This window comes from Anopheles arabiensis, chromosome 2 (genome assembly GCF_016920715.1).
Source record: "Anopheles arabiensis isolate DONGOLA chromosome 2, AaraD3, whole genome shotgun sequence".
In the NCBI taxonomy this organism is placed as follows: Eukaryota; Metazoa; Arthropoda; class Insecta; order Diptera; family Culicidae; genus Anopheles; species Anopheles arabiensis.
This window is the reverse complement of record NC_053517.1, coordinates 53,623,916-53,641,081: the sequence shown is the minus strand read 5'-3', so window position 1 is coordinate 53,641,081 and position 17,166 is coordinate 53,623,916. Positions and strand designations below refer to the sequence as shown.

The 17,166-nt window shown below is 38.8% G+C and overlaps 1 protein-coding gene across 1 annotated transcript; it reads left to right on the top strand.

The window, feature by feature from the left end:
* Positions 1 to 4,558: 4,558 nt before the first annotated feature.
* Positions 4,559 to 16,234, top strand: LOC120908452 (basic-leucine zipper transcription factor A-like). The gene is made up of 4 exons (XM_040319439.1): positions 4,559 to 4,696; positions 5,319 to 6,736; positions 12,778 to 12,879; positions 16,119 to 16,234. The coding sequence occupies exons 2-4, from the start codon at positions 5,677 to 5,679 to the stop codon at positions 16,232 to 16,234; spliced, it is 1,278 nt and encodes a 425-aa protein (XP_040175373.1). The 5' UTR covers positions 4,559 to 4,696; positions 5,319 to 5,676.
* Positions 16,235 to 17,166: the final 932 nt, after the last annotated feature.

Below are 17,166 nucleotides of genomic sequence, written 5' to 3'. Positions count from 1 at the left end.
TGCTGTCATGCAATACATGTGTAACTTTGCTGTCCCTGGCGCAGATTGAACGAACACGCTGGGTTTGTTGCTCTGCATCTGTAGTTTGATTGCTTGTATGCTGAACATTTACTAACAATCGTTTTATCGTTGGCTGGTTTTTGTTGGACTTTGTAAATATGTTTGCTATCAATTAAATTAGTAAATGAAAGAAAAATGGTCAATTGATACATGAATCCTACGAAAGCATGACATATGTAATAGTCATGGGTTGGTTATTTGTTTATGGTTGTGATTAGGATCGTCTATCCTATTTGGGAAAGGGTTCTAATTTTAACGGGTAGAACATACATGTTACGAGCCCATTTGAATCTACATGTTTACATTGTAATAATTGCAATTTTCGAGAAGAAATACGTCATAATATACGAAACCTTACAGGTATGTTAAAGAGCGGGAAATTTAACGCTAGAGATTATTCGTCTACTGGCAACCAGAGCAAACAATATCGTATGGGCGTGAGAGAATGGGATAATATTTGGTGCGAATGAGAGTTGAAGCTGTTCAACGGTGAGATTTTGTAGCGGGAAGAGTATAGCTCTTGACCTACTAAACCATATCTGATGCCTCAAACGTCGCAACGCAGGTCCCACTGCACCGTTGATAGTGGGAATATGCTGCTTAGTATTTGGTGTGGTGGTATTGGTAACAAGATGTTTACCGGAACGAATACCAAATTGATATAATTGAAGATATATTCAACAAAACCTGACAAAAGAGCACATATTACTGTACAATTTTTAATCTGATTGTTGCTTTTGAGGTTTTTGAAAAGTACAATTTGATCTTAATTTTATATGTTATGCTACTTTATAGTAATCTCATTACTAACTATCAATAAATGTGTCACTGATGTTTTTACATAATTTTGTATATTGAAGAAAAAGGATAAGATGTCTCAAGTCAGAATGTTCAGGAGTTATATTCTATTCACTTTAACACATTAAAACGGTATATGTTTTTCATGCTTCGTTCGGGGTTTATGCTATGTTTACGCTAGGCAATGATTTGAGTAGAGTCAAATAGGGAGGGAGCCCATTTTATACCACACGACGTTTTGTGATTCTTACATATGCAACCAACTAAGCTACAAGCACAACGAAGTGCTGTAGACATATACACTCTCTCTACTGCGTACTATTTGTCATGTGCGCGCCAATATGTGTGCGCGCGCAAACTCACCTTGCGTGAAACTGAAGCGAAACAAACCATCGTAAAGCAACCGCTCTCCCCTCAATCCCTGAGCACGATGCAATAAATACATGGTTACATGATTGAGGAACTGATTTACTCTTCCTCACTTGTCCCTTGTTTCAGAGTATTGATACCCAATTGAGAAAGTGTTTTGAGTTAAATTTGTTATGTCGAATTCGTTAAATGCCATCACTGAAAAAGGTTCTATTTTTTCTTTTAGTCTCTCAGTAATATTTTCTCACGATTATTGCTAAATGTAACCTAGGTCAACGGCAAATCTAGTTTTCATTAATAATTGTACCCTCTCATATCATGATCGCTCTCCCTCTCTTTCTCCCTCTGGCTGGTGTTAGTGAAACCATACCCAACCGATAGCACTTCTTGCACGTCACAACGCACTCGTTTTATGGTTAACAAGTGCATATCATGGTATCGCACACATGAGACACGGTAGAAAGCCACCGTTGGATTACCGTTAAAACGACACAGCAGCTGAACTTCATTCATTATTTACTGTGGCAAGCGAGAAAGAGCATTCGCACGAGTGGAGTGGGACCAAAACGGTGACTGACGGTGAAATAAAACACTGTTATATTATGTGTTTTGTACGCCGTTCCTTCCCGAATCTACTCCCAATTCCCACCCATCGCATCAGCCTTGCGGTGTACCGTGGATAAGGTTCATAAAACATTCACCGTCCGAATAAAAAACAACAAAAAAAAAACGGGAAAAATCGTCAGTGTAAAAACACATATGAAGAAGCTCCGTATCTTTTCTTTTGCTGTGCGGTACGAGTTTTCTTCATATCGTACTGTTGTTGTTGTAATAATGGAAAACTAGGAGATACGTTTCGACGATACAAAAAGGGCTTCCATTTCGGCGAAGCTGGTAAGACAAAGCTGGTTACACTCGTAAGCCTGGCAAACACACATTAACGTACTGGGGTAGCAGCAGCATTACAACGCTTGTCTGGTGGTGACTGCGGATTGATGAGTTTTCTTTCTCTTAATGCGGGTGAAAAACAGCGCGTGGAAAGGGTGGTCTACCTACCACTCCTAGCAACCGGAAAAAACAACGGTGTTGGCTTCATCGTCGGTAGGCAGCAGGCCTCCTCCCCTTGGCCGTTGCCTCGACCTACATTGGCCACATGCGCTGCGCTCTTTCCTGTCGATCTCTTCGTGTTTGTTTGCGTGATTTGGTAATTTTCACCGATTTTTCACGTGCATTCATTTGTGGTCAAAATTATCTGGGCTGCGCGCTGCAAACCGCACTGGGCGAGGAGGTAACTTGCGTTTTGTAGAGGCACAGTTCCGGCCCGTTGTTTCAGAGGATAATAATGAAAAAAAGAAGAAAAATATTGATGCTACGTTTTTTGGTACGTTTTTCCTCTGTTTACTTATACGTTCTTCCGTATGCAAGATTGTGATATGTTGTATGTTGTGATTGTTGTTGATATGTATTTTTGGAATAGCGCTTACTTGAAGGGTGCTATGTCTGTAGCTGCTTGGTAGTATGGCTATCCAAAAATCGAATAACCCCATGTGAAGGGTTTCCCCCTGCAGAAGAGGAGATGGTGACAGTTGTAAGAAAGGTGCCTTTTTCGACTGTACCTCGCACCTTCGTACATTGCTCGCGTCGTCTTAATTGCCGACCGATCGTTAATATACCGTGCCAAAAGTGACAACAATGCAGCAGTGTGGTGGCGTTCACTGCAATCGTCACACACAGGGGAAGGGCCTGCACAAGTGCATTACGTCATGCAATTGAACTAGGTTGGCTTCCTAGTTGGGAGTGAAGTGTGCTGCACAACACCTTTGCTGGTTGGCTTTTTTTCTAGCATTTGCTTGTTTACTTGAAAGTTGAATTGAAGCTCTATAAAACTGTATTGAAATATAGATACTACTTTTTGACTAGTGGGACTAGCTAAAATAGTCGTTGTATTCAATTGCTAACAGGTGCATACAAGCTTCACCAAAAGCAAAATACGCACCAGGTCGTATGATGTTGGACGTTACTTGTGTGTTACTCAATGCGTTAAAACTCGGAGGGTTGTGAAATGTAGTGAAATGCATGATTAATTTCCACGTCTTGCCTGCTATACGTTCAGCTACTCGAGACGGTTGTTTTTATTGTTTATGATAAAATTGATTTTGAAATTGCAATTCATTGTTTGCTTAATGCTCGAAAACAATGCAGCTCAATGCAATGCGCACCACAGACGTGTGATGGTAGCTATTTTTCCACCTGTACGATTTGCGGCAACACAGCGACGTCTGTGCAAGACATCAACTTCCTAGGCAACAGCTGACTTTTCTTGGCAACTTTACGTTGCCGCTATCATGCGTTGCCCTCTACTTGCTGTGATGGTATGCGTGAGTGAACCTTGTAAGCGGCCATCGCCTCCAACAGTGCAGATGTGTGTTGCCCATGTTATTGTTTTTATGAATGGGGTTTTTAGTGCATAAATTATTGTTTTAGGTTTTTATGTTGATTATGTGTGGTTAAAGTGATTTCTAATGTTCAAAAGAGATTTTTACTTTATTTAAATTAACATTATAACGGCTTCGGCCGTATTTTGTTCAAAAGAGATTTTACCCCAAAAAACTTGATACCACTAATTAGTAGTTTTTACCATTGTGATTGAATCGGTCGCGTCGGATGATCCCCTTCCCTTAGCTACAGGACGACTTTTTCACTATAAATAATCACACAATCAACCTGGTACTTGCACACCCCCTGCAGCATTGTTTCACCAATACTAGAACTCAATTTAAATCACCGTAAGCCGCTAGCGACACGAAATTGAATTGGGGAGGGTTGATATTGATCGGTGGCAGTGTGTGCATCTTCATGCGACATGCATGCAGTTTACCAACATTCAAAGCGAAACGGTGTCACCCGTCGGGTACGTCACTGTATCGAACGCGTGATATCCGACAAACAGGCGAACAAGAAAATGAGTTGGTGCAAATTAGCGTCCCCGACTGATTGTATAAATCGATACGGTGTTTGTGTTCTAGTTAGCAAAGCTCCGCCATAATCCGAATGTTTCTGATAAACGCGATAAGGATGTGTGGTAGCTTGGTGCTGCGCTTCGTCAAATAGCGTTGTATCATTGTAAAGCTATCAGCTAAAAAAAAAAGAGTAAAATGAAATAAGGTCACAGAGAACTGAACGACGACGGCGTAAGACAAGGGAGCTGCTGGTGTTCGTAAGATTAGCTGCGATGGCACAAAGAGTACCTTCCTTATCGAGCTCTCATCTACACATTTGCATCAGAGCAAATCGGGAAATTGTGTCGAGATCAACGATTGGTATGGTATGCTGAGCATTGAACTGAACTTGGCCCAATTTGTTGAACCCAGTCTTGTTAAGCTCAGTTTCGTGGTTGATTTCGGTTCGCGACGACGTGTGCGCCCGTCCCTTTTACAGACGCGTTCGGTTGGAACTGTATCGATTAATGGTATTGATTTGAGTCTTGAAATTCGCGAACAAATGCTAAATCATCGAATGTTTGGTTAATGTGTGAAATAGTTAAGGTTGATCGTGATGTGCGCTACCTAAGAACGAAATTTTGCGTCGCAGAAAATGTTTGATTGCTTCCACTTGATTGTGCCTTAGTTACGAAACACTCTGCTTACGATTCATCCGTGTTTGTGCGATTGTGCTTATTCCATTGTGTCATTCAAAAAACAGTTCTTATTTAGAATTCTCGTTCAGTTTTTCTGTATATCAAACTTTACTTACTTTGAATACTTTTTTTTTTGCTACAGGCTAAGATATTTGAACAACTTATATATGTTTTGATGTTTTTGTGAAGAGTTAGTTGCAAATTGCACATTTTGTTTATTTTAAAGCTCAACTAGATACCCTTCTGAAACAGCCAACGAAAACGTTAGTCTGCGTAAATCTTTAGTGATTTTGAAGAATAGATGACGCTGAGTTTATGATCATTTTGCTTATTTTGGAGTTATGTTTATTTTATTCTGATAAACCTTCCCAATTTGTTCTTTGTTTAGTTTAAGTGAACATTAAAATGGTCATCAAAGAGCATGTTCAAATAAACATTTTTTTTTTGTTTGTAGGTTTTTGAATTGTGTTTCAAAAGCAATTTCTGGAAATACGATACGCTTTTTGATGGATCGACGAATGTAGTCTAACGTAGGCATTATATGTTTCATTACTTCGCGTGTAAAGACAAAGAACTTCATCGTGTGAGTGACAGATCAATAAGAACGTGCATTGAACAGTTGACACACACACAGTCACACATATAAAGAAAAGGCACAATCGCAGTGAAGAACATTGACGTTAAATAGATTGATTTTCGTAGTGCAGTTTTCGTAACAAGTGATATTTGAGCAAAAAGAAGGAAGTACACGATCAGCTGCTAGTGCAAATCGGACGTTTAAAAACACTTAGTTGTGAAAAAACGCTACCAAAATGCTGTTTGAATCGGAATGTGCATTTTTTATGTCGGCTGCCGTTGCTGTGTCTACGGCACATTCGCCAGCGTCTCAGTCGGCGAAAGCAACTCAGCAGATACCCATGTCACCATCCCTTTCAAAAGATGGTACTTTTTCAAACGGCTTTTTCGATATAGAGCAACCTCACTTGTTGGTAACCAATCATCGAGAGCCGCAGATACAAAGAGAATATCCCTTGCATCTGTTACCAAATCAAACACTGCCGCTACAAGAAACGCCTCGACCTCAACTACCACTACAAGAACAGAAGCTACCAGAAAGAGAACACATTAAACAGCGGGAAGAGCAGCAATTGATCCACCAGCAGCAGCAGCAGCAACCAGATCAACATATACAACAGAAAGAACGTCCACAGCAGCATCATCAACAAAACCAACAACAACACCAACATCAAAAACAGCAGCATCAAGAGCAACAGCTAAAACATCAGCAGGAGCAGAAACAAGACATTTCTTCATTTAAAAAAGATTCTGTAGAATATACCATGGAATCTAAAATAGAGCAATATCCAGAACAGCTATTACAAAAAGCTACAGCAACTCAGAATGAACAAGAGCAAGATACGAAAAAGAAACGAAGTATTCTAAAACCAAAGCAACAGTCCGCTGAAGAATTGTCCATGAGCTCTAAAACGTCAGTTGGTCAAGAGCATCCCAAGTCTTCCTCTGCTCCAGAAACAGCGGCCCAACGGAAATCTTCCACCAAATCAAAAAGCTCGACCAACGGTAGCGGGTCGAAAAACATCAGCCCGAAAACCAGAAAGTTGTCCCTGAAGACGATCATCTACCGGCAGTTGATGGCCGCAGGTGGCCAAGGCATTGGCGTAGGCATCGATAAGGACCTGCCGATTCCGGCGCGGATACGACCACCACTACGTATTCCAAAAGCTGCTACGGATGGCAACAGTGTCAAAAAGACCTCCAATAAGACGTCTTCCTCTTCTGCATCGAAGACCATCAGTTCCGATTCTTCGAGCGATGCTATACCTGAACATTTCAAATCGGATATTGGAGGAAGTTAGTAGTGTGTCATTTTCCTGTTTCTCCGTCGAAGGGATGTGGCAAGGTTTTGCGAAGGACGCTTTTCAAGCGACCCTCAAATAATAGAGCGAAAGCTAAAGAGTGTGAGGGGTTAACAAGAGGGAGGGGGGGGGGTGGAGGTTTGGCAATGTGATGAACTGTCCTCGGGCACGCGCGTACCTTGCACGATTCTGTATGTCTGGAATGTTGTTTGGCTGAAAGTGTCGTTGTGGACGTGCATTGTTTGATGTATATTTTATGTCACGAAACGACAGATGCATGGGAGTTTCGTGTTGTCTCAGGTAATGGTACAGTTAGTTTGCATGTCCGTTTATATAGTATAAGCTAACTAAGAACTCTCTGTCTTGAGTTACGATTCGAAAACAGAAACTGCGAACCTAATCTTGGGAAGGCTTGGCAGGTTTTCGATAAAATGTATGAAATTTGATAATTGCATGTTTGTTGCGTTGATACGTTTATTGCATTACATGCAATAAAAACAGCATGATAATGCTTCCTTTTTTCATCCCGTGTTTCGAATATTTAGTCTAAAGTAAATGGAAAGCATTCTCAAACGTCATTGGCTTTACGAAGTATGATCGATGCTTATTCAAATCAACCACACAAAAAAACCAAAGCATTTTCTTGCTGCGAATCGTCACTTCCAATGCCGCACATTCAATTAAATAGTGTACAATCGACCTATTCCATTTTGCTGTATTAGAGATTACACCTAGATGCATTTATAACGTTACCTGTTCGTTGCGATGTTAGGTCTTTACCAGGTCGGTTGGTCCGATAATTGATTGTCCCGTGCGCCTGTCCTGAAAGTGGTTGCATATGGTTAAGTTTGACGCTAGTAACTTATTCGTGCGATGAGAGTCTCGCCAGATGGGAAGAACTACCGCAATTGATAAAATGATTTATTGATATAGGCAAAAAGAGAAAACTGATAAATGGAAAGTTTCGTTTGGTTTATTTTGTTGTTGGCGGATTGACACGTCGCACTTACTGGTGTAGGAATAACGGGCAAATTTAAAGTGTGGATCAAATGACACACCGATACATAGTGACAATACTACTCTTGTCGGCAGCCAGGTGCTCTATTCGATAGATGTTTCGGCTCATACAATACCGAACAGATTCCATTCCCAACCGAGTCCGTCCTCTCCTACCAAAGACTGATTGTTCGACTGCGTGGTACTAATAATAATACTCAGATGCCGGTAAAGACAATTATAACCGCGTAGGTTATTACGCTAAAAAGAAGAAGAGAATGTACCCTGTACAATGAGATCTGTAGCTTCAAATATATGCACAGAAGTGGACATCACAACACTTTTGTAATTTCTTCTTCTCATGTGACGCAACAACTGTAGCCACTCTAGATGTTTAAATTATTTAGTTAATCTTAGAATTTGAACTAGTTTGCCAATGATTCGTTCGTACGTAGCGCATCCTATGCAAAGATGTTGTTATATATGTTGCTCCTATACTAGCTGGCTTGAAGAAATGTTTATCCTTATCGAATATAATGTGGTTAAAAGAAAGTCTAAAACATAAGCAACATGTTCAACTCGACGCTGGTTAACCGCTACGTCAGGCGCATGTCTTGAAATAAGAAACTAGTCCAAACAGGGTGCTTCATTTTCTCCGCATTAGTGCTTGCATACTGTCCGCTGTACACTGTGTCAGACCCCCGCCATAGGCGTGTAGGCGGTCAGCATGCTGATGGCTAGTAGTTCGACACGGAGTGAATTCGGTCGGCGAATCCTTGCCACACTCACCTATAAAGGATAGCTGGAGCAACATAATGGAACTGATATGCTTTGCTGGTGCTGTTGCCATCTGCTGTGGCTTGGATCCGATACGACCTGATTTTGCCATGCTGCTGCCTTGTATGTTGACATTAATGTGTCTATGCTGTGTGTCGCCTTGGCATGAAGCAACTTTGCGTGGACGTGGCAGGAGGAACGAATCTCATGCTCTGTGCGGGATAAAACAGTGTTGGCGCCACCAATCCTATGCTGCGGTCCTTGGAAGTCTGGATAGTATGACAATCATACGGTGCTAAATTGTGCTCTGTGCGGACAATCACTATCTCTCGAGTTAATGTTCATTTGTGCATTGTTTCCTGAAGTTTTTCCATGCAACTAGGTATTTGTGATGCCTAATAGAATTTTCAAATGAATTTTTGGTGAATTATGGATTAGTTTTAGCTTTTCTAAATAGTGATCAAAGCTAAATTGTGTTAACTCCAAAACATACTCGTTAGCAAATCAAAATGGTCCTTATTGTTGAAACTATCGAGTTGACCTTCATAGGTAAGTGCTAACATGTATTTGGAAAATATTGTAGGCGTAGACAAATGTAAACGAATCTGTGCAATCTATCTCTAGCAAGACGTGCTGCAAAATCTCCGCATAGATTTGCCTAATGCTCTTTGTGTATATGAAACAGAAGCTCTATACAGATTTCTGCATAAGCACATTTTATGTGACGAAAAACATCACCTCCTCTTTTTACTCCCGACTTGTTCAGCACTACCGGAAGAGGAGTCAGATAAATTACTTAACTTATTTGCGTTATCGCCCACCACCCAGTTCGGGTGGTGCGCTCCTTCGCTCCATTGTCATCATTATCCTCGCGACTTTCATCAGCGTCGTACAAATCCAAACACTTAGAGGTGGCGCTTTTGAAATCTGGAAAAGCACGCGGCTCGCCATCCTCCATCGCGCGGGATTCAGAATCAGCGCTTCGGCGCTTTGAATTATTTATAACATTTCTTCTTGCATATATTCATACCGGTTTAGTTCGGTTCGCAGATACGTCATCCGAGGGAACGATCGTACACACACACACATCCATACCCAATTGGGTGCTTTGCTCGATACGAAAGCAGTACGAAAACAGTGGCCAAGAACCGTCCCGTACTACCCCAACACCCACCCGCTTGCTAATGTTTAAAAGATGATACAATGGTTCGTGAAGGGCTGGGCAGGCAAATAAATAGGTGAAAGGACGTATCGTGAAAAATAGATTACTATCAACATAGTATCATGGCGAATGGAAGTGCTTGGGTCAAAAATACTGCTATCGAACTCAGATACGGCAACGCCGATGGGAATACTTCCTTCGACGGTGTTACGTTTAAGGATAGAGTGTGCTTCAATACTTGAGGATTTTTATTTCACGGACACACTATCGATCAGTGTTAGCTAATCGTTGGCTGTGATTCCAGCAAACTGTAATCTGTAGTGAAAGGTCGTTTTCTTCACGTTAGTTTTTTTTCATTCCTTACATTGCGGTCTACTTTGAGTGTGAAGTTATCGTGTACATCCTTACACAATGGGGAGTTATTTTCTCAGCATCCATTCTGGCAATCGTTCTTCTCCCATTTTCATAGTTTGTGGCTTCTTCAAATAGTAACGAGCGTGAAAAATGGTAATGGTCCAAATGTGTGATCAATTGACTAATTTGAATGACACGGTTAGAGATTCTCCAGGCATTTTATACACCCGTTTATTTTCCGGAACAAAAAACTGAATGAAAACGTGAAACTTATAACATCTCAATGGTTGGAAAGAGTGGAAGTTTCACAGCTATTACTGTGGTAAAAGCCTCTGCATATGACCTAACATTCACTCATGAGACCTACCGTGACCGGCAGAATAAAGTGGCCACTACTTACAATTTTACATTTTTTTACATTTTTTCCGTGAAAAATGAAGTTATTGTACTCCTTTATTTTTTGAAACATTGTTCCTGATATGCTTAAGAATGCGCAGTACCATAGCATGATAAAAATGAAGTTTGCTTCAAGAAAAAATATTTTTTTCCAAAATTGATCAAAATCACTGTACATTCATTATCCGATATACGCTATCGCACGGGACCGAGCGCAATAGCGTATCTCGAGTTTTCGCGTATAGCGGATTCCTATGGAAAAATAGTTTACACTACCGGTTCGAGGGTTGAAATATAGCGTCACAGAGTTTTGCATTGAAGTTTTTTGTTATTTTGTTGTTGTTTTTTTAAAATATTTGCAAAAAACAAATGGAGCTGTCAAATTTAGAGGAATCGCGTACTGCGAATTCGCGTATATCGAGTATCGCGTACTGCGGATAATTGCTGTATCACTTTACATGTTCGAGGATCTTTGCCATAATTTATTTTGTTTTTATCTGCACATATTTGGCATTGGTTCTTCCTAAGAGTATTTCAGAGCTTTAACATATTTTGTTTTTCTTAATCACGTCATTTTCACTACATTTGCATTAAAATTTGCACACTAAATCTCAATTGAATTAAAATTAAGACTAACTGGGAGCCATTAAAAAAAATTTATTCGATTTGATTGAAAAAAATAAAATAAAAAATTCTTCGTGAATAACTTGAGTCGTCGTCTTCCTGTTGTAACATCAATTTATTTACTTACTCCGTATTTTTCACAGAAAACAGATAAATTCACACAGGATGCTTATATAGGTATAAGCTTTCATTATGCCGTCGATTCAAACCATGCTCTCCACTTCTCGTATAGAAATCCCCTCCCTGGTCATCACATTGCACTCTTCATACATATTGGTTTGTTGGATCGCGTCTAGATATTTTTGAACATCAGTTCTAATTTGGACTCATCTGTCCAAATATCAGTTTTTCAACAATCTAACGATATATCTGCATGTTCTTGATCATATTGAAGCCAATTGGCTTTGTTAGTCTTGCTGTAGCTCGGGCGAGGAACTTGAAGGACCCTATCCTAACGGGCAGTAAATTACGAAAATTGCAATGTTGCAGCTAGGGGGTGTTTCTCTTTAGGAGTAGCAGGAAAACTGGTGAGAATCGAAAGTACAACTATGGCTGATACCTTGTTTAACATTCTTCTTCACTACTTTGGGATATTTCTTTTAAGAAAATGGGGTTTGAAAACTAAAAACATGTTCCTACAAGCTAACACAATCAACACAAAAATCATTTCTCAACTAATATTGTATAAAACACCTTGCATATCCTCCATGAAGTCTTGGTTCCATCGAAAATTTGTGGCAGATTCTATGTGCATAGGTGGATAAACGGTGGATAAAAGCGGTTGTAGCGCCGGATAAGTAAGTAAGTAAGGTGGATAAAACTGGGGTCACAAACAAATAAGTTTAAATTTAAAGCTCTTGATAACGCTTGAGAAGAACCAGATGCAAAAACTAGATTCAGAACTAGATAAACCATTAAAAATAATAAAAAAAAACACTCCAAAGATCCTCGAACATATACAGAATGCGAGAGGAACTCATATAAATTATGAGTTTGGTGTTATATTTGTTCAGAAAAATATTTTCTGTAGAATGAATAAAGTGGGCACTTTATTTTGGCACAGTGATTTTGATCAATTTTGGAAAAAAAACATTTCTTGAAGCAATCTTCTCATTTTTGTCATGGTATGGTACTGCGCATTCTTAAGCAAATCACGAACAATGTTTCAAAAAATAAAGCAGTACAATAACTTCATTTTTCACGGAAAAAATGTAAAAAATGTAAAATTGTAAGTAGTGGCCACCTTATTTTGCCGGCCACTGTATAAAACAAAAAATAACAAAAGAAAGACCTATAAAACTAAAAATAATTATTAACTAACGATTATTAAGAATGATGTGGATCGTTTTAGTACCTTGGCAAAATTATAATTTTGGTTTTTACATATTTTTCTATTTTTTACCATTAACCATGTTTCACGTTTTTGCGCCTAAGCCTAGCTGTTTTTTAGTATTAATGGTTAAAATTAAACTTATAAAACATTAATTTTAGTAGGTAGCAGAGAGTGGTAATACATAATTTAACATAATTGTGCCGGAAATATGGTCATATTGATCATTAATATATGAGATAGTGAGATTATTTAAAACTATAAGTGGGTTGTGTGCGCTTTGGACAGTTTTATCGCTTTAACACATTTTCTTTGCCACATCCTTTCGCAATCCGTTCGAAAACCTGTAACTTTACCTGTAGAACAATTTATCGGATGCTTCTGAATATTATCACAGCTATCATTCCGGCCAGCAATCCACCGGCGAGGCAACGAGTTCGTCTAGATGCAGAACAGATCGAACATATGTGTTCAATCTTTATACATCGAATATCGCCATGTAAGCCTTTCTTCGTGTGTAAATCATGTATTGTTCTAATGTTTTTATTAAAGTACTTGTCGATTAACGATGTGCGCAATCTTTTTTTTCATGCACGTCGACAAACACTGATTGATTTTTTTTTCTGGATTCAACATATTGTCAAATATGGAAAAGTTACGATGGTTTTAAAATGATAAGCAACAATGAAAGTTTCGTTAGATTCGATGTTCGCTTTGCTTGAGTAGGAAGAAGCATAGGACCTATGTGACTTTGTGAATTCCACAAGTGTAAACATTGTAGTTAAATCGTTCGCATTCGTATCATCCTCAAAAACGTTAAAGCACGTAATCTAATCATAACTGCGACTACGTCATAGCAATATGATTGAATGCTTGGGAGCATCTGGAATGGTTAAAGATTATATAAAGCATTTTTATATTTGATTGAGAATAACATATTAGCATCTTCTTAGCCCGTTGCACTACTCAACATGCTTTGGAATTCTATATTCAATTTAATTTAATATTAAACATCGATGCTGACAAAACCTTTTTTATATTGGTTACTTTTACCTCAAGTTGTTCTACCGATGGTTACTTACAGGGCTTTCATAGCCAATACGATATTGTAAACTAGTTATTGAGTTTCGTGAAGTGTGACTTTGGCGTCGTAAATCCTTAATTGGGCGCAGTCAACTCTATTCTGATGTTTTGAAGTATGAAACTTTCGTTGTAAAGTTTGAATCCGGCGTACTCGGTATTTTCTAGGGTTTTATTGTTTTGGAACCTTAAAGCTACCAAGGAATTGTTAGGGTGGTTTATAAATAAATGTAATTAAGTAACATAACATAGTTTAATTAATTTTCTTTTTAAGTTATATGAAATATATTAGTGAAAAATCTATGTTTCCGGTATACCTAATCAAAGAATCCAGAAATTTATTTATATAGTTTATTTACAACATATTTTTAATTTGTAATAACTTTTTCGTATTTACATGCATAAAAATAAGTTTGAACTAGTTTACAATATTGAATTGGCTTTGAAAACCCTGTATCATTGCGCTCCTAACATTTTCACATAGCGCCTGAATGTAGTTTATGAAGAAGTACAACTGTTGCATTACGGTTGCATACCTTGTAGGCGTATTTTTTTACGCATACTGAAACGATGAATCGTTGAAATAAATGAACACATCAAACGATTTGCTTCGTGAATATTATGCATGGGTATCTATTTGTGTGTATGTAATAGAATGCCATTATGTATATTCACTAATATTTGATAATTGACTTCATTTTATTAGCCAATTTTGTTGCAGTCTTGCATACTAAGCACAGCTTTGATTGAAAAATATATCCGTGTGTATAATATACTCGTCAGTCAGGCCTTCTGCCCCGTAAGGTCCCAGATTGGAACAGCTCAAAGTTGTTGGGAAATTGTATCAGCTTTTGATAAATTTAGATGAATACACTCGATATCCAATATCTTTGTCTTGTCAATCAGAATACATACTGAATGAGAACAAGCTGTAAGTTTAAATCATTGTTAGACGTAGCCGTCAAAGAGGGAAAGATATTTGGCGATAGCACACCATAGCCTATCAGCCCAGTTTGGGCGTCATTGTTTGGCACTATTTCTGGCTTCGAACTGGTCCTCCAAACTGGCCGTAACCGATCGATCGTGATCCTTTAACCAGTATAAATCTGGAATAAAAGAGTTGTGTGAAAATTAGCTCCACTGAGTTCGATTTGTCCAGCCAATTAGCACCAATCGGTGAGAACAACGATTCTATCATGTGACAGCAATATTCATCGCAGCGTGGAGTATTTTTTGCGCGTAGTATTGTGGTGCATAATCTGAAGTACAAAGTACACAGTACCACAATGCTGATACTTGGAATGGAAACTGTACATCTCATCCAGACTTCGTTATTGACCTCCTTCCGTAGCGTACTTCCATCTCTGAACTGTTTGCTACAATCGTTATCATGTAGTTTTTTTTTCTTTTTATTATTATCCTTGTGTACTCAGCTGAGTCGTGAAATACTACTCTTTGACCACAAGACCTCCGTTGTTGAGGAAATTTTGTTGAACAATGGTTTGTTTTGCAATGTAAAATTAATCTAATGTGAGGCTTGTAATAATATTCCATAAAGAATACTAATAATACAATTTAAATTGCAATTCTATGACAAACCACTGTATTTGTTCGGTATAGCAATGCCATGCCATAGAGTTATACTGCTATTTACTTGCAGGGTTAGCATGAATATGAATATATTTTTGTGGCTAAGCTTTAATGCACTGTAAGAATCGGCATTGACCTTGTTGGAATGTACAGTTTGCCTCAGCTAAACAATGGATAAGCTATCACGAAGAGGAATAAATAAATGACCATCTACGCTAGTGCTCTGGCTCGTGCGCAAGGATGCTCACCTTCAAAGAAAGAGAAAGAAGTTACATGTTGAGGGGCGTATGTTCTAATGAGCCACAAGATATTCTCCTCCACCAGAGAAAACAGAGAAGTGTTAGGAAGTCAAAAAGAAAATGGATAAAACTGAAGGTGGCGCCCAGGATCGTTGCCAAAGGCTTCACTACTGCCTACGATTCTGAAGTAGTGCAAAGACGGCAGGAACGGAACGTTGAAGTGGTCATGAACAAGAGGGCGAATTTGCTGACAGTCGCGTAATAGCGGATGTGCTCCTGTTGGCACGTACATAATGCGCCATCTAGTGGGCGAACTTGGTGCTACGGCAGTATCCACGAGAACAGAAATAAAAACACTTTTCAAAATGACTGAAGAATGTGTGTGGTGTTAGTTTTTTTTGTGTGTCTTACTCGGAAAAGGCATTTGGAGGCAGAAGGAAATAATTCTGTATCTAAACAACTAGGATAAAACTAATGCAGAACGGAGATAATTTTAAGGGACGACAACGATACATCGTACCGCCTTACCCCAATGACGGTGTTTTGGGGGATGAAATTCGCTCTAGTTTGCTTTTGCCCCAGTGCACCATAGTGCAGTTTTCTACTGCAATCAAACATTCTGTCGTGTCCTCTTTATCGCTTCATTCAAGGTTCAATTTCTGCAAGCACATTGCAGCCAAAACGTGAATAGAAATGCATGTGCTAGAATTGCAGAAGACTTCTCGTTGTTTGATAACTAACAGTACCTCTGTTGATTTTTTTTCTAAATTCAAATAGACATATGTTTATATAAGTAATAATTTAACTTTTTCTTTTTTTCTCTTTTCAGGTAAGTTATTACTCTACTGCCAGTTTGATTACTCTAAAAACAAAACAAATGCTTTAGGCACTTGCATCGCAAAGGTAACACATGAGATATGTCTTATGTTTTTGTTCAAGAATTAAGAGAGATGAACTATTTAATATTTTCATCTGTTTGCACTTTAAAACTTCGTTGCTGTGTACACTGCTGTTGTACAGCACTGTTTTAAAGGTATGGCTATTTGTTGTACATTGTTTGACTGCTAAACTACTGATCTCGCATCTGTGGTCTGTGATGGAGTTTTTAATTTTTCTGTACTGGAACATAAAATGACCTATTAGTGAAATTGGGTCCGTGGACAATCACAGGGAGGGATAATATTACATAATTGTACTGCTAATGCTGATCATAGTAGATTGTAGTGACAAAAGCATCTTAGCGCAACAAATCCTCTCTAATATTTCAGCCAGGTATGTAGGTGCGTAACTTTGTATATGGCCGGACATGGACTTTAACAAACCATTTTCCATTTAGACCGTCGCCTTTCGCCATCAGTATCCGGCTAAGTGATAAACATAAATGCCTATAAGACTAACATCTGTAGTCTGACTAACAGCTGTATAAAACTAACATCTCACCGCGTCGGTCATACATAAGAAGAATCCTAATCGTGTTAAAATCATTTATATATGCTCAATCAGTAGAGTTAAACAGATTTCAATCAGCAGAGTGCTAATTATTATGTTTAAGAAAGTGCAACAGTTCTGCAGTTGGTCGCTTGTCAAAAAGTTTAACTACTGATCGGGCTGCTGCTTACCGCACGTGTGAAACAAATCAAACAAACAATATGTTCTCTTCGAACTTGTAAATTGCATCCAGTTGCAAACAAATCGATCATACTGTAACTCACAGGTGCTTTCTTTGCACGATCGTCAGTTAGATCAGCGGGAAAGTTTCACCCTTATCGAGCGCTTCATCTACTTCTGCGTGTTGTGACCATGGACGGAAGTGAAGCGTTCATTTTCGTGGGGATATTGTTATGCATCAGATGTAACCTCGATGAAAATGTGCATGG

Coding starts and splice junctions, on each gene's coding strand:
- LOC120908452 (XM_040319439.1), top strand. CDS start 5,677: ATGCTGTTTGAATCGGAATGTGCATTTTTTATGTCGGCTGCCGTTGCT. Junction 6,737..12,777: donor CAAATCGGATATTGGAGGAA/GTTAGTAGTGTG, acceptor ATATTATCACAG/CTATCATTCCGGCCAGCAAT. Junction 12,880..16,118: donor TATACATCGAATATCGCCAT/GTAAGCCTTTCT, acceptor TTCTCTTTTCAG/GTAAGTTATTACTCTACTGC.